At 37.5% G+C, this 18,999-nt stretch overlaps 1 protein-coding gene across 1 annotated transcript in view; it reads left to right on the top strand.

The window, feature by feature from the left end:
• LOC148947624 (ileal sodium/bile acid cotransporter-like) overlaps positions 1-18,999 on the top strand; it is an 82,042-nt gene that overhangs the window by 42,194 nt on the left and 20,849 nt on the right. Inside the window, exon 2 of the mRNA XM_089095324.1 lies at positions 18,574-18,745. Coding sequence (XP_088951450.1) covers positions 18,574-18,745 — 172 coding nt within the window. The remainder of the gene's footprint in view (positions 1-18,573; positions 18,746-18,999) is intronic.

Genomic DNA, 18,999 nt, shown 5'->3' with positions numbered 1-18,999 from the left:
ATGAGTTGTACCCTAGCCAGCGAACAAGCAACTGTCTCTTGCCCCTACGAGTACGACTCTTTAATATCTTTTCAATTTGATAAATTTCACTAGTGTTTCTAACTTTTTGCAGTTCATATTCATAAGAACCGCCGAGAATTTCATCATCTTTTGTGTCTCGCAGTCGATATGTTGTGGGTTCGGTGTCTAGGATTTTCGACACTTTAAAAAGTTCAGGGCTCCATAAAAAATTCCCTTTTTCAAAAATATTGGTGGTTGTATTCATGCTTATAATATCACCAGCATTGAATTTCCTATTTACATTTTTTTTCGTTGTCACCATTTGGGTATTACTTTAGGAAAGTTTCAAATGTATTTTCAGTGTATTTGAGCTCCTAATAGTTTGGATTGGGCAACGATAGATTGAGTTGGATGTTATACATCTAAATGATTTTATATAAATAATGAATAAAATGGGGTATATTTTTCAGTGTACAATATCTTGAATTTTATAGACGAATCGTTCTTATCAATCGTTCAGCCAATGCAGCCTTTATCGAACTGTGACTATGATAAAGTTTTGTATTATATTTCAATAGAACCTTTTGCACATGGGATTAACAAATTCACTACCACGATCCAATAGCAATCCTGTTCAAGAATACTTTCTAAAGCCTGAGCAACTTCAACACCTCTCTTTGACTGTAATGGGATGGCATAGGCACAGCGACTAAGTATACTGATTGCCAGCAGAACATATTTGTAGGGTTCATTGTGACGCCGTTGAATTGCATCTAAAGTTAAAAGATCCGTTTGCATTATATGCAGAGGTAAAAAGGCTTTAGTTTGTGGATATTGTTTGCCACGAAGCCTGCGATTCCGATGCAGTGTGTAACTCGGTTCATTCTCTAGATACTCTTTTGCTTTTTGTAATGTGCTGCCAGAGACAACTTTAGAAAGGGTTTTGGGGGAAATTAAACTTCCCGCTTCACCAATATTTTCATAGACATATTTCAGAACCTCACAACGATTTTGAATGCAAACATCTAGTGTAATGCTAACTCCTCCTTTGCACACTGGAGGGTGAATCAATTCATCTCAGCTTTTGACTAGCAGCTAGAGGGGTTGCTGCTGATGCTGCTAGTATTTTCAAATATTGAATCTTCTTCTTTTTTAAATGGTGTTGGTGTTGGCGCTGGCGCTGTTGGAGGACTATATTCTCTTAGTTTCTTAAGAATTTGCTTATTGCCAATGAGCCTCTTGGGAAAGTTTGATACACCTAGACAGGTATATAGATTATTGTCAAAGAATATAAGTCCTTTACTATTCGTCAACATATTACAGATTAAATCCACTAGATTATAACTTTTTCACTAAACTATAATTCGTTTCCCTTTGCTATCGACTTAAACTTGATGTTCATCAGCTTCCAACATGAGATATGATAATACTCTTTTACTCTGTTCTCGATAGGTCACTGGCAATAGGTTTCCAATTTTCAATACAATTGAATTCAATTCCTTCTCCTTTGGTTGCACTGCTGCTGCTGCTGCTGCTGCTGCAGAATCTTGAGGAGATGTTTCCTGTTTAGAGGGATCGGCGACGGTAACAGCGGCGGGTCTCTCACGATAAGGTCTATGTTCGTCCACACGTCGCAATGCATCTTGAAGTAAAAGCAGTTTTATGTCAAGTGCAATATTCTCATCATTAATGAATTTGCTTAGATTGTCTTCAAAATGTTCGACGGGCGAGAGGAAGAGTTCAAATGGCGTCAATTTATAGGGTTTAGCCCTTCTGTAGAGAAAACTGTTTACAAGTCCTGCAATTATTGGCATTATAAGTGTAAAAAAGCTACCGCCCGCTTGAAGGAGACATTTTCTTTTAAAAATTTGTCCTTAGTTTTTGCAAGCCAAGGCGAGTACAGTGGAACGATGTTGCTTTGTCTGTTGTCTAACATCTTCTGACAAGTGTACATTGCCCTCAGTTAAATTTAAACAAAGTTCAGATATTAGATTAATGAAATCATCGTCAAAACCATGTTTTAGTATGGCCTTCCTGAATGGAGGTTTTGAAGTGCCTAAAACGGAAAATAAATGCCGTTGTTTGTGTAGTTTCTTCAGTTTCATAATGGCAACTAATAGCCTTTTCTACTTTTCCCCGGAAGATATACTGTAATTTCTTTGTCGAAAATATCGGTGACTACACCTAGATCCTTGGGTGTGCTCTGATTAAGATCTAGCCAAATGTAGCCGTAGGGCTTATTTGTCGCCTGTGTGTACGATGACAGCAGAAATTTAGGGACGCCGGGATTAGTTTGTCTATTGACAGTTATGAGTGAGCTAGAATTACGAACAACTCTATAGATAATATAGATGGTGCAACTCAAAGCAATGGTTCGCATACATTTCCTCTGATGAAACAGATTGTGCAGAACTATGGTTATGGAAATGTGTTCATGGTGGGAGCAAGCAGTGAACAGTCTTAGCATTTCCTGTGAGAACTGTTCAATGGATTCAGCAAAATCATCAATAATCAGCCACGAGTTTGGGTCAATACTATTGAAAACATCAAGTCCCCGTATGAATTGTATTGGTATGGTTGTGGCAATAGCTTTTATTTGATCGTAGGACTCCTGCCAAATACTGTAGCAATATTAAATTTTCATTGGTTTTTCCAAAAACATTTTCTGACAATTTTGAATTATTCTAGCTAAAAGTGTTGTTTTCCCCAGCATTGATGGACCACACAGAAACGATCTGAAGGGTGTTTTAAATTGATACATGCTGCTGCTGCGGTTGACAACAGTCGGACTACAACTAACCGTAAATCATACTTGTCTAATGAATAAGTAGTAGTAATAATTTTCCGATAGATCTATCTAGTACGTTAACAAGAACAACAAAAACAATATTTCATGGTCATTTATTCAACATGAAAACTCTATTTGTTCAACATGAGCAACAACATAAGAATGACACTTGTTCAACAAGAACAAAAAAAAATTACACTTGTTCAAACATGAAAACTCTATTTGTTCCACATGAACCACGATAAAAAACACTTTATGTACAACATTTATTATAAAAAAACACTTTTGTTCATCAAGAACAACAACAACAACAACAACACTTATTGTCTTAAAAAAACACTTTATGTACATTAGCCACAGCCCGCGGATGCTGCAAGACTATGTAAAAGATTTTGTTTTTCACGACATCAATTGACAAGGGAGAAGGAAATTATTTAGCCTTAACAACAATTTACAGGTGGTTAATATGAGAATGAATTGGACCACCCCCACACCGAAAATGATTGCGAACTCGGATCCTAAAGAGACCTTTGTTGTTTACCATGTGCTTTCACACTGGATAGTGAACAATGGTTTCAAGATCACCAAAATACATAGGGTCCTGCAGTTCAATCAGAAACCTTATTTGAAAGCGTTCATCGATACTTTTGTCGATAAACGTCCTAGGGCAAACTCCAAGGTAGAGAAGGAATTATACAAGTTCATTCTAAATTCAGCTTTTGGAAAACTGTATGAAAGTGTCCGTAACAAATCTCGTTGTGACGTCGTGACTGACCCTCTAGAGTGTGCAGGAATTATTACCGATCCCAATTTTACATCATTCATGAGCGTCGAGGCTGGCATGGTTCTTCTACACAGGAAAAAGCGAACTGTGGTACTGAACAAGAATATAGCAGGCGGTAGTTCAGTACTAGAAATTTCAAAAAAGCTCATGTTGTCGTTCTTTTACAATGTGTGCAAGGTGCAATGGCCACGAGAGGGGGAGGTTCAAGTTTACTATGGGGATACAGATTCTCTGCTGTTAAAGGTAAATGGGGCTGAAGATTTATTGGGTGATTTAGAAAAGGGGGAAACACATCAGCTCGCGGATGGATTTCACCAACTGGAATCCATCTCTCTACCCCGAGTTGGTGAAACGTCAAGCCCCCAACCAACTATTAATGTTAAAATCCGGGACGGGGAGTGATTTGATATCCAGGGGGGTGTTCACGGGTCCCAAAGTTTATTGCGTTGAAACACACAGTAGGGATGAAAAGAAGACATTTAAAGGGGTGCCTACACATTTTGTAAAGAGCAATTTCAACATGAGCGCGTACAGAGACTGTGTAGAAAGTAGCCTTTGCCGAGAGCACAAGTGCTTGCAATTCGCTCTCTACCGTATAGAAATTATACTGTGAGAGTGGAAAAGAATGCAATGTCATGTATATCTGACAAAGTCTATGTGCTCGAGAATGGTGTGAGTGTCCTGTCTCATGGCCACAATCGTATTTCAGACCGAGTTGAATGCATAGACATTCGCAATCAACTTGGTATGGATAAACTAACCTAATCTGACTAACCAACTAACCACCACCGCCACCACTGACCCAACTAACCCAACCACTAACCTCTAGCAGTGACGACAACTATTGTTTTCCCATCGCGGCTCCTGGGGGGTGGGAGACCCTTCCCGCGGTCGGCTCCCGGGGGGGTGGGGGATCCCACCCACGGCCGCCCACGGGGGGGGGGGGGATGGGGAGTGGGGGCCCTACCTTTAAATTCGCTGTAATGTTCAACTGTGCTAGTTCATGTTCCAAGTGTATTTTGTTGTTGTATAGAAAAGTGTTGATGTACAAAAAAGTGTTTAAAGACAATAAGTGGTGTAGATGGACAAAAGTGTTGTACAGAAAAGTGTTTAAAGACAATAAGTGTTATTGATGGACAAAAAGTGTTTTTTATTCATAAAGTGTTATCATTGTTCATGTTGAACAAATAGAGTTTTCATGTCGACCATGAAATTTTGTCAGGTTCTTGTTGAACAAGTGTTATTTTTATCATTGTTCATGTTGAACAAATATTTTTTTATATTGCAGAAATAAATGCTGCCATGAAATATTGTTTTTTTGTTGTTGTTGAATAGATAGATCTATGGGAAAATTACTACTTATTCATTGGACACATATGATTTACAGTTAGTCATAGTCCGACTGTTGTCAATAGCATGTATCAATTTAAAACACCCTTCAGATCGTTTCTGTGTGGGCCCTCAATGTCGGGGAAAACAACACTTTTAGCTAAAATAATTCAAAATTGCGATAAAATGTTTTTGGAAAAACCGAAAAAAATCTACTATTGCTACAGTATTTGGCAGGAGTCCTATGATAAAATAAAAGCTATTGCCTCAACCGTACCAATACAATTCATACGGGAACTTGATGGTTTCAAAAGTATTTAATAGGACTCATGGCGGATTATTGATGACTTGGCTGAATCTATTGAACAGTTCTCACAGGAAATGTAGCAACTGTTCACTATCCGATCTCATCATAAACACATTTCCTTAGCCCTAGTTCTACACAGTCTGTTTCATCAGAGCATATGTATGCGAACCCTTGCTTTGAATTGCACTATCTATATTATCTATCGATTCGTTCGTGATTCTAGCTTACTCATAACTCTCAATAAACAGATACACCCTGGTGCGCCAAAATTTCTGTTGTCAGCGTACAATCAGGCGACTAGCAAGCCCTACGGTTACATTTTGCTGGATCTTAATCAGAGCACACCCGAGGATCTACGTGTAGTCACCAACATTTTCGAAAATGAAATTACAGTATATCTTCCGGTGAACAGTAGAAAAAACTTTTAGTTTCCATTTTGACACTGAAGAAACTACGCGAACAACGGCATTTATTTTCGGTTTTAAGCACTCCAAAAGACTAGCTTAGAAAAGCAATACTCAAACATGGTGTCGACAGTTATTTCATTAATCTAATATCTGAAATTTGTTTAAATTTAACTGAGGGCAATGTTCAACTGCCAGAAGGTGTTAGACAACAGACAAAGCAACATCGTTCCATTGTACGTGCCTTGGCTTGTAAAAACAAGGGAAACAAATTTAACTGAAAACGGCTCCTTCAAGCGGGCGGTAGCTTTTTCACACTTTTACTGCCAATAATTGCAGGACTTGTAAACAGTTTTCTCTAGCGAATGGCAGAACCCTATAAATTGACACCATTTGAACTTGTCCTCTCGCCCGTCGAACATTTTGAAGACAATCTAAGCAAATTCATTAATGATGAGAACATTGCCGATGACAAAAAACTGCTTTTACTTCAAGATGCATTGCGACGTGTGGACAAACATAAACCTTATTGTGAGAGACCCATCGCCAATCCCTCTAAACAGGAAACATCTCCTCAAGATTCTGCACAATCAAAGGAGAAGGAATTGAATTCGATTGCATCGAAAATGGGAAACCTTTTGCCAGTCTCCTATCGTGAACAGAGTAAAAGGATGTTATCATATCTCATATTGGGAACTGATGATCAAGTTCAGGTCGACAGCACAGGAAACGAGTTTTAATTCGGTGAACACGGTATAATCTAGTTCATTTAATTTTTGATTTGGTGGCGAATCGTAAAGGACTTTTATCGTTTGATAATAATCTAAACACCTATCTAAGTGTATCAAACTTTCCCAAAAGTCTCATTGGCAATAAGCAAATTCTTAAGAAACTAAGAGAATATAGTCCACCAACAACGTCAACACAATTTAAAAAAGAAGAAGATTCAATATTTGAAAATACTAGCACTACTGATTTTACAACACCTGTGGTTGCTAGTCAAAAGCGAAGACGAATTGATTCACCCTCCAGTGTGCAAAAGGAGAGTGGACATTACACTACATGTTTACGTTCAAAATGGATGAAGTTCTGAAAGGTGTCTATGAAAATATTGGTGTTCTTGTTCTTGTTGAACAAGTGTCATTCTTATGTTGTTGCTCATGTTGAACAAATAGAGTTTTCATGTTGAATAAATGACCATGAAATATTGTTTTTGTTGTTCTTGTTAACGTACTAGATAGATCTATGGGAAAATTATTACTACTACTACGTATTCATTGGACACGTATGATTTACGATTAGTTGTAGTCCAACTGTTTTCAACTTCAGCAACAGCATTTATCAATTTAAAACACCCTTCAGATCGTTTCTGTGTGGCCCATCAATGCTGGGGGAAACAACACTCTTAACTAAAATAATTCAAAATTGTCAGAAAATGTTTTTGGAAAAACCAAAGAAAATTTATTATTGCTACAGTATTTGGCAGGAGTCCTACGATCAAATAAAAGCTACTGCCACAACCATACCAATACAATTCATACGAGGACTTGATGTTTTCAATAGTATTGAACCGAACTCGTGGCTGATTATTGATGATTTAGCTGAATCCATTGAACAGTTCTCACAGGAAATGCTACAACTGTTCACCGTTCGCTCTCATCATGAACAGATTTCCATAACCCTAGTTCTACACAATCTGTTTCATCAGAGCAAATGCATGCGAACCCTTGCATTGAATTGCACCATCTATATTATCTATCGAGTTGTTCGTGATTCTAGCTCGCTAATAACTCTCAATAAACAAATATACCCCGGTGCCCCTAAATTTCTGCTGTCAGCATACACTCAGGTGACAAATATACCCTACGGCTACATTTTGCTAGATCTTAATCAGAGCACAACCGAGGATCTACGTGTAGTCACCGACATTTTCGACAAAGAAATTACAGTATATCTTCCGGTGAACAGTAAAAAAAGCTATTAGTTGCCATTATGACACTGAAAAAAACTACACGAACAACGGCATTTATTTTCCGTTTTAAGCACTTCAAGACCTCCACTCAGGAGGGCTATACTCAAACACGGTGTTGACAATGATTTCATTCATCTAATATCTGAACTTTGTTTAAATTTAACCGAGGGCAATGTACACTTGTCAAAAGGTGTTAGACAACAGACAAAGCAACATTGTTCCACTATATGCGCCTTGGCTTGCAAAAACAAGGGAAACATTTTTAAAAGAAAATGTCTCCTTCAAGCGGGTGGTAGTTTTTTCACGCTTCTACTGCCAATAATTGCAGGACTTGTAAACAGTTTTCTCTAGAGAATGGCCAAACCCTATAAATTGACACCATTTGAACTTGTCCTCTCGCCCGTCGAACATTTTGAAGACAATCTAAGCAAATTCATTAATGATGAGAATATTGCCGATAACAAAAAACTGCTTTTACTTCAAGATGCATTGCGACGTGTGGACAAACATAGACCTTATCGTGAAAGACCCGCCGCTGTCACCGTCACCGATCCCTCCAAACGGGAAAACATCTCAAGACCCTGCAGCAGCAGCAGCAGCAGTGCAATCAAAGGAGAAGGAAATGAATTCAATTGTATCGAAAATTGGAAACCTATTACCACTCACCTATCGTGAACAGAGTAAAAGAGTATTACCTTATGTCATGCTGCAAACTGGTGAACATCAAGTTCAAGTCGACAGCACAGGGAAAAGAGTTTTAATTCAGGACGAAGTTATGATCTAGTTGATTTAATTTGTGATATGGTGACGAATCGTAAAGGACTTTTATCCTTTGACAATAATCTATACACCTTTCTAAGTGTATCAAACTTCCCCAAGAGTCTTATTGGCAATAAGTAAATTCTAAAGAAACTAAGAGAATATAGTCCTCCAACAACGCCAGCGCCAACACCACCACCACCATTTAAAAAGAAGAAGATTCAATATTTGAAAATACTAGCAGCATCAGCAGCAACCCCTGTGGCTGCTAGTCAAAAGCGGCGATGAATTGATTCACCCTTCAGTGTGAAAAGGAGGAATGGGAATGACACTAGGTGTTTGAATTCAAAATCTTTGTGAGATTCTGAAACATGTTTATAAAAATATTGGACAAGCGGGATGTTTAATTTCCTCCAAAAAGCTTTCTCAAATTGTCTCTGGCAGCACATTAAAAAAGGCAAAAGAGTATCTACAGAATGAACCGAGTTACACACTGCATCGGAATCACAGGCTTTGCGGCAAACAATATCCACAAACTAAAGCCTTTTTCCCTCTGCATATAATGCAAACGGATGTTTTAACTTTAGATGCAATTCAACGGCGTCACAATGCACCCTACAAATATATTCTGGTGGCAATCAGTGTCCTTAGTCGCTATGCCTATGCCATCCCATTACAGTCAAAGAGAGGTGTTGAAGTTGCTCAGGCCATTGAAAGTATTCTTGAACAGGATTCCTATAGAAAAATTGAATCGGATTGTGGTAGTGAATTTGTTAACCCCCATGTGGAAAAGGTTCTATTGAAATATAATACAACACTTTATCATAGTCACAGTCCGATAAAGGCTGCATTGGCCGAACGATTAATAAGAACGATTCGTCTATTAATTTCAAGATATTGTACACTGAAAAGTACATCGGCTTTTATTCAAGATTTAGATAAAATCATGCGGATCTACGACCATCAACAACATCGATCTTTATCAAACTCTAGTCATCGGAATGTTCATTGTAGTGAAATTACATTTGATGCTTTTCTAAAGCAATACTTCCATTGCAATGAGAAGAAAAAGAAGAAGAAATTCAATGTTGGTGATACTCTTCGAATTAATAGAAGCACAAATAATTTTGAAAAGGGGAATTATTTATGGAGCATCGAACTTTTTAAAGTGTCCGATATTATAGACACTAAACACACGAAGTATAGGCTGCGAGACACCAAAGGTGATGAGATTCTCGTTGGTTTTTATGAATATGAACTGCAAAAAATTAGGAACAGTAGTGAAATTTATCAAATTGAAAAGATATTAAATAGTCGTACTCGTAGGGGCAAGTAACAGTTGTTTGTTCGCAGGCTAGGATGCGACTCTGATTTTGATTCTTGTGTCAGTGCTTAAAATATTAACAATACTCAATGATTTCTATGTGACCTTCATGTCCAATATTTCTAATCCTCCTTACAATGATCTGAATAAAACAAGTGATGTTTGGACGAAACTCTTCCCCACCATCAAATTCGAGGGGAAGTATGAAGTGGCTTTTGTCGACCCTATTCTCAAAAATATTTATGACGTCCTGCGAAAGGATCGTAAATATGAAATAAAAATTAGACCCTATGATTGGCCGCCACCACCAGGTGATCAAGAACAATTTCAAAAAATCAATTGGATGGATTATCCATATATTGAATTACCCTACGAGGAACTCACCTGTATGAATGATTTATGTCGTTCTATTAATAAAAGAATTTCCGCTCGTAAAAAAGGAGCTTTTCATTTCAACTATTCAAAGGAGGAGGGCAAGATCTACATTAGTTTACCTACTGCCAGCAAAAAGGTTATTCTCAATGATAACCTAAAGGATGTTCTTGGCTTTAAGCTCAATATAATCAATGGTAAAAGTGCCGGAAACACTAATTTCATTTTCGCTGACTACCCACCTGCCTTCTCCACAGACACTTGTATATTTCTCTACGCCTCATTTGTGGAAACATCTCGGGTTGGCAATTCAAATGTCCCCCTCCTACGAGTTCTTGAACGAAAAACCAATCAAGAGCATATTCACCACTACAATATAAAGCATCTTCAGTATATTCCCGGAAACACTTCCTATTTGGAACTCTGTCAGTTAACACTAAGAACTGAATTAGGTGATCCAATAGCAATTTCAAAGGGTTTGGCTGTGATTACATGTCATTTTCGGCCCATCGTTCAACAGCAAGATGTCTAATAGAAAAGTGGTATTCACTTGTCCTGATATTGACTGCTATGTTAATGCTCTTAGCCCAAGACAACAGGGAAAAGGAATGGACTATGACAAAGGTCGCTCGTCAATGTCTGGCTACGGTCTTGGCAGTTGGTTTGATAAGCTGTTTCGCTCTTCACTACCACTGGCTAGAAAATATCTTGTACCGGCTGCGACAGATTTTGCATCCTCTACACTATACGATTGGGGCTCTGGGCAAGGATTTTAAAAAAAGTACTACGGAAAATCTTAGGTCGAGTGCGCGAACCCTTGGCGAGAAATTAAAACAAAATGGTAAATGTTTAAAAACGTCAAGAAGCACCACATCGCTCATCAGTATCTACTGAGGACGGAAAAGATAGACATCACCCCTCTCTTCTAAAGAAAGAATGAAACGGCCAAAAAGTATCATAACCAGAAGCACCAAGAAGAACATTGTTAGATCAAAACTAGATTGCATGCCCGATAATGTTCTATCTACCACACGAGGATTCTCAACATTCAATTACTGCCTCATTGAATCTATTCAATGCCGAAAATGTTGATGTGAGTGTCAAGCATGGATACTATGAACAATTTTATCCACTACAACCCCTCTCCGATAATATCCACTTTCAAATTTATTCCAATGAAGATTACCTTATGGACATGTCTTCAACATTTATAGATTTACAAATGAAAGTCCGGAAATTCGATAATACAATGCCAGTTCGAGCCGATGGGATATCCTATGAAAATTGTATACTACATAATTCATTTCGTCAAATTAGTGTCTACATCAATGGCACGCTGTTGAGCACAAACAACAATCTCTCAAACTATGCAAGCTATATGCAATTTATGTTGATGACACCCAAGTCATACAAGGAATTGAGAGGCGCCTCCTATGGATATGAATATATTACTAATACTGATAGTACAGATGCACTTAAAAATGCTACAACTAGTGAATTACATCTAGTTGGAAAAATATATAATGAAATATTTAATATACCCCGATGGTTGCCGCCCAAAGTTAAAGTGGATATAAAATTGACGCTTGCCCCATCCAATTTCATATTGAGAAAGGAACTTGCTGCCAATCCCGATGTAAGTCTCTCTCTCACCTTGGCAATACTTCATGTACGCAAACAGCAGGTTATGAGTTCTGTTGCTTTGGCCGTGGAAAAACTGAGAGCCAATGGAAATAATATTAAACCACATGTTCCTCATACAATCACCAATCAACTTTATATTGCCATGGGGTCACGCACATTCACCGATTCATGCCTTATCAGTGGCAAAATCCCCTCGAAAATTGCATTGGCATTTATAAAAAGCGCCAGTGCAATAGGATCGTGGACTGAATATCCACATAAATTCGAGATGTTTGGACTTTCATCTCTTGTATGCAAAGTAAATGGTATCCCACTCTACAATCTATCCTTTGATAAATCCTATTAAACATTGCATGTGTTGACCATGCAAACCCTAGATCATGATTCGCAACTATTTGAAAATGGTATAACCGAAGAAATGTTTGCTACGTACGGGGACTGGGCGTTTAGAGTGTACATTTGCCGACCCATTGGCTGAGAGTATTGCACTAATCTCACTAAATCAATATGAAACCTATTGGGAAATCACTCCCGAAGGCAGTGTTCTACTAGACTTAGCGCCATGAACACCAGTCAAATAATCAATGTATTTAATATGGACCCCTACATGTCCCAGTACAAATCCTATTGTTTACCCTCGGACTATCTTGGAAAAATTCAAAGTGTCAACAATACCTTGATTATTGTTAATAGCAGTCCGTCGACTGTGCTGACGGGTCATTGGTTGTGCATCTTTCAAACAATGAAGACGATTGAATTTTTTGATCCTCTTGGCCTACCCTATACATTCTACACACCCCACATCAGCAGCTATAGTGAGAGCAGCGGGAAAACTGTTATACAAAATCGAAAGAGGGTGCAGGATCTAGCGACTAAAAGCTTCGGCTTCCATGCACTACTTTATTTTGTGTTCCGATGTCGCGGCTATACTTACAAGCAGTTTCTCTACGTTTATAGTGACAATCTACGTCTGAACGACTTTCTAGTGGAAAATATTCTCTCGGACCTATACAGTATTGATTTCAGTGCCCTAAGAGTAAAGTGCTTAAAAAATGTTTGAATTTGTTTATTAATAAAATGTATATATACAACAATGTCTTTAAATCTTCACTTTTAGATTTCTTCATCGGTGTATAGGCAACTGTCGTGAACTACTAATGTTGGTAAATCATTTGGATTCACTGTATATTGATCTTGATTGACTGCAAAGTCAGGGACACATTTTCTGCAGTACAATGTTACTTCACTCTTGTCATATCTCTTTGTATAGTCAATGATACTATTTGCATTCATATTATGAAATTCACGAGTTTCAATCTGTCTATTTGAAGCAATATCACATGCAGTGATTTCAAGTGGTAAATCACATTCGGTAACTGCCAAATAAAATCCCTTGATTTATAGTCATAGTAGGCAGTGTTGTCACAGCGATGACATAGAAAATAAACTTTTTGTTACCCCAACAGTTGAATCGTAGACCAGATTACTCTTCCAAGAATAATTTAAATCCACGACGATACCAATCTCGTAGAAATAAACTAAAATCATGTTTAGGATTCTTTCCAATCATAGCGGGGTAAGTATTCTCCCACTGATCACATTTATCATGGTGACAATTGGAGCACAGGTGCCCTTTAAGGTGAGAGTCACACACCTCCTCAAGACATGAATTACATCCTTTAATTTGTACTGCATAGCCTCTATGTAATTTGCAAGGATTACATAATTTACACTTTTCACTATAGTCATCAATAATTGTACAATTCTGTACAGAATTGTACCCAACATTGAGTCCAACTGCCAAGAGTGTACATGCACAATGGGCATATATAGAACATTTTTTGATTTCCGATGTCAACTCTCTCACAGCTAAAACGAAACTGATCGTCTTCGCTCGATAAATTCAAAGTGTAGGAAAGGGAGAGGAGTAACTCTGTGACGTTACCTCTTTCGAAGGAGGAGCCATCCACATTGAATCCATTGGCAATGATTTCAAAAGTATATGCACAATATGATTCGGCTTTGTTCCAATTAATATATCAATAAATTGAGTATAAGCATTTGAATCACATTTTAAAAGTTTCATACAATAGTCCAATGGGGAGAATCAGTTTTCATTATATTGTCAAGTGTTCCCTGAGAGAATATCCTGCGTTGAAGAGATAACTCGAGAAAACCATCATCCAAAATCAAATGTTTTTTCAAAAACACTAGATTTGGTCTAATTTTTTCTTTTTCAAATTTATTAATTATTCAGTCCTTTCGCTCAGTCTGCTGATTCTAACTGACCCAGATTCGTTAGTCCTAACCAGAAAAGAATAGGAACATTTTCGATTTCGAAGCAATTTTATTGAACATCGACATGTTGGAAATTTAGGTCATTGACTCCGGTACCCGTTAGACTCAATAATCCATCAAGTGAGAAAGTTCCTGTTTTTTCATTCTCACTGACAAAAACCATAAAACAGACATAAATCGATGTTGACATCCATGAAAAACATCAAATAAATTGACCAACACACATAACCATCCAAGAAACAACCATCAAAGTGAGAAAATTCCTGTTTTTTCATTCTCACTGACAAAAACCATAAAATAGACATAAATCGATGTTGACATCCATGAAAAATATAAAATAAATTGACCAAAACACATAAACATCCATGAAACAACCATCAATGTGAGAAAATTCCTGTTTTTTTCAAGTGAGAAAAATACTGTTTTTCCATTCTCACTGACAAAAACCATAAAACAGACATGAATCGATGTTGACATCCATTAAAAACATCAAATAAATTGACCAACACACATAACCATCAAATAAAACATCCATCAAGGTGAGAAAATTCCTGTTTTTTCATTCTTACTGACAACAAACAGACATAAACTATGTAAAAAAGTTGTAGGTGGCAGCAGGGGTGAGGGGTGGGAGTATAAGATAGCCTTCTACTAATGGCGTGTGCCCTATTTAATAGTCGAAAGTAATTGGAAGGCAACTGACACCCCTTCCGCACCCACCATTTCCCCAAACACATCCAATCAAAATTTTGAAATAGCTATTTTGTTCGACGCAGTTAAAGTTCAGGAAATTATACCTTTGAGCAGGACACTCCCCTCATAGTCTTCAGAGCATGGGTTATAAGTTATCCCTTGGTGCATATAAGTTTCATTGAAATCTTTGTCGTAGAAACTTGAAAAAGGGCTCGTTCGATTGTAAATTCAAAGGTCTAGTGCCCTTTTTAATAGTCGAAAGTGATTTGAGGGCAACTAACCCCCCTCTCTGGCCCACCTTTTCCTCAAACACATCCAATCAAAATTTTTAGATAGCCATTTTGTTCGGTGTTGTGGATTTCCAGACAAAAATTATATTTTTGAGGAAGACACTCCCCCACAGCCCTCAGGGCAAGGGTTGTAAGTTATGCCCTGGGGGCATATAAGTTTTTTTACTGAATGCGTCGTCGTAGAAACTTCAAAAAGGGCTCATTCGATTGGAAATTGAAATGGCTACTGCTTTTTTCAATACTCGAAAGTGATTGGAAGGCAACTAACACCCCTTTCACGCCCACCATTTCCCCAAACATACCCAATGAAAATTTTTAGATAGCCATTTTGTTCCACGCAGTTTAAAGTTCAGGACATTATACCTTAGAGCAGGACACTCCCCCCACAGTCTTCAGGGCAAGGGTTATAAGTTATGCCCTGGGGGCATATAACGTTTATTTTGAAATGTTTGTCGTAGAAACTTGAAAAAGGGCTCATTCGATAGGAAATTCAAAGGGCTAGTGCCCTTTTTAATAGTCTCGAAAGCGATTTGAGGGCAACTAACCCCCCTCTCACGCCCATCTTTCCCCCAAATACATCCAATCAAAATTTTTAGATAGCAATTTTATTCAACGCAGTTGAAAGTTTTGGAAATTAGGTCTTTAAGGATGACAACCCACCCCCTCCACAACCCTTTGGGCAAGGGTTTTAAGTTATGCCCTGGGAGCATTTAAGGTTTTTATTGAAATTGATGTTGTAAAAACATACAAAAGGGCTCATTAAATTGAAAATTGAAAGGGCTATTGCCCTTTTAATAGTTGAAAGTAATTGAAGGGCAACTTACCCCCTCTCACGCCCTCCATTTTCCCAAAAACATCCAATAAAAGTTTGGAGATATCCATTTTGTTCAACGTATTCGAAAGTTCTGGAAATAAGGTCTTTTAGGATGATAACCCCATCAGAGCTTTCAGAGCAAGGGTTTTAAGTTATGCCCTGGGGGCATATAAGGTTTATATAGAAAGCGGTTGTAGAAATTTCAAAAGGGGCTCATTTGATTGGAAATTGTAATTACCCTTTTTAATAGTCGAAAGTGAGTGGAGAGTAATTAACCCCCCTCTCACGCCCTCCATTTCCCCAAACACACTCAATCAAAGTTTATAGATAGCCATTTTGTTCAACGTAGTTTAAAGTTCTTGAAACTATGTTTTTAAGGATGAGAAACCCCTCAGAGTCCCCAGGGCGAAGGTTGTAAGTTATGCCCTGTGGGCACATAAGGTTTTTAATGATAGAGTTGTCACAAAAACTTCAAAAGGGGCTCATTCAATTGGAAATTGAGAGGGCTAGTGCCCTTTTTAATAGTTGAAAGTGATTGGACGGTAACTAACCCCTCTCTCATGCCCATTATTCCTCCATGCCTACCCAATCAAAACTTTCAGATAGCCATTTTGTTCAACGCATTAGAAAGTTCTCGAAATTAGGTCTGTGAAAATGACAACCCCCCCCCCCAACCCTCAGGGCGAGGGTTGTAAGTTATCCCCTGGGGGTATATAAGGTTTTTATTGAAAGCGTTGTCGTAAAAACTTCAAAAGGGCTCATTTGATTGGAAATTGAAAGGGCTAGTGCCTTTTTTAATAGTTGAAAGTTATTGGAGAAAGACTAACGCCCCTCTCATGCCCACCATGTTCCCAGACACATCCAATCAAAATTTTGAGACAGCCATTTTGTGTAACGCAGTTAAAAGTTCTGGAAATTAGCTCTTGGAGGATGACGACCACCCTCACAGCCTTTTGGGTAAGAGTTGTAATTTACGCTAGTGGGACCAATACAGTTCTTATAGAAAATTTTTTTATTGAAACTCGAAAAAGGTTCAGTCGACTTGTAATAGAAAGGCCTAGGACACTTTTTAATTGTCGAAAATAATTAGAAGGAGCAACCTTTTTATAGTAAAGATCTATGTGGGTATAATGCATTATTTTTTTGTTGTTGTTGTTGTTGTTTAGACCAGGGCACTTTGTATCGAAGGAGTTTTCGTAGAACTTCGAAATGAGCTCATTCGATTGAAAATAGAAAGGGCTGATGCCCTTTTTAATAGTCGAAAGTGATTGAAGGTAAACTAATCCCCCTCCCACGCCCACCCTTCAATTTAAGTTTATGTCTAAAAACTATATTTTGTCATAGGTTTAAAACAAAATGCACTGTTTCAATACTAATTCCCAATAAGGCATATCAGCAGTGTTCCAAGAACTACTGAGGGTATTATGTTCAAAATTTTGGGGCTGCTTATGCTCTTAAAATTTAACCAAATAAAATATTTTTTAACCAAAGATTTTTTTGCGAATGGTATCAAGTTTTCCATTTCAGGTCAACTAGACGACGTATGAAACTAAATTAAACACTTCTATTTGTGTCCAGATTTTTAAGAGGGTGTATGCTATTAAAAATTGCTGAAAATTTTTCTCCAGTATACAAATAGAAGGCCAAACTATAAATCTTTAAAAAAACGAAAAGATTTAAAGTATTATTTTCTTTTTCTCTGAAAAGACTATGTCAATATAAAACGAACAGGAATTAGTTAAAAAAAAAACTTTTCCCACAAAATAAGTTTTTCAAAGAAAAGTAAGGAACTCCGTTAAACAAAAAATGAGCAAAAATAAAATCAAATAATCTACCAAGCGTGAAACTACCACAAATCAGCATCGCTAAATAAATGAAACTAAAAAAGAACAGAAATTACAATAAATAACCGAGTCAAACTTAAAACGAGCAGAAATTAACATAAGTTGGGGTCAAAACCCCCATGCCCTCCCAAAGCCAGAACATAATTTGCACTTTACTGAAAAAAATACAAATGAATGTGCATTGTCAGTTTATTATACACATACTGATATTTAGTAATCAAAATCTTAATATTATTTGATTTATTAAAGTTATTAAAGTAAGAACATTTATATTTTGGGACTCTTCACATCTACCGGGGTGGAACTAATATCTGGAGGACTTACAAATTGTTTAATAAGAGGGTGCATGGCTAATTCAAAACGACCCATTTTTTTTACTTATTTTTCTCAGCATATTCCTAGGCGGGAATTTCGACTACTCTTTTGGTCTGTCAGCCAAAATAAAAAAGGGGGCGGTCACCTCTCTGGATCCCCTCCTCCTCGAAGTTGAGATTTAAGGCCTTAAGAGATTCTGTCGCTTACACATTAGTAGTTTTTGTGTAAAACAATTACGGGCTGATAAGTGGACCCAAATGGCGTAGAAATTGAGTAGCATTGAGTTGACCTATGAAATTGAGTTTCCTGGAATTACACTGCGTGCGTAGTTGCTAACTCTGTAGGGCGGGACTGGTAGTTAGGGTCAACCTTAAGTCACTTCTTTAGTGTAGTAAACCCCTCCTGAATTCTCCCTTGCTACTCACAAAAAACATGATCGTCTACCCCAAAATTTAAAACCTTTATTTTTTATTTGAGGGACAGCTCAGTTTATATGGTAGGACCCATCTGATCACGTATAAATCACAACTATTTTGATATATCAAACACAAATCAATTATTTTGTTTAACTATGTTGTTGATCCTGCTAGCTATGGCAATCTTACCCATCTAATAATGATTTTTAATGATGTACAGTTTGGCTTTGGAATCTCCTGGGTAGTTTTCAACCAAAATCTGCTGCGGCTTGGATTATTTGTTATTGGAGTCTGTCCAGGTGGCGTTGCTTCGAACTTTTGGACTCTTCTGTTTAATGGTGACGTAAATCTTAGCATAACTATGACTTTTGTTTCTACTATTGCTGCAATGGGTAAGATTTTTTCTTTTTTCAATACAACATTAAAAATTTACTCACAATAAGAATTACTATGCTCCAAGCAGTCATTTCACGGGACTTGGACATTTCTGCAGAACCAATTTTATTTCGCTAAGGTTAAAAAAATAGGTAGATTGAAAAAAGAGAGGCAAAAAGAAACAAAATAGTACTTTTAACTTAAAGACTATCTCATTAAGTAGTGTACAGTACACCACAATAAAGTTATATTATTCAACTTCATACTGACA

The sequence above is a fragment of the Artemia sp. Qi Xiang Cuo genome, chromosome 10 (assembly GCF_049724085.1).
Source record: "Artemia sp. Qi Xiang Cuo chromosome 10, ASM4972408v1, whole genome shotgun sequence".
NCBI classification, from domain to species: Eukaryota; Metazoa; Arthropoda; class Branchiopoda; order Anostraca; family Artemiidae; genus Artemia; species Artemia sp. Qi Xiang Cuo.
The sequence above is the reverse complement of the archived record's forward strand: the minus strand, read 5'-3'. Positions and strand labels throughout refer to the sequence as shown.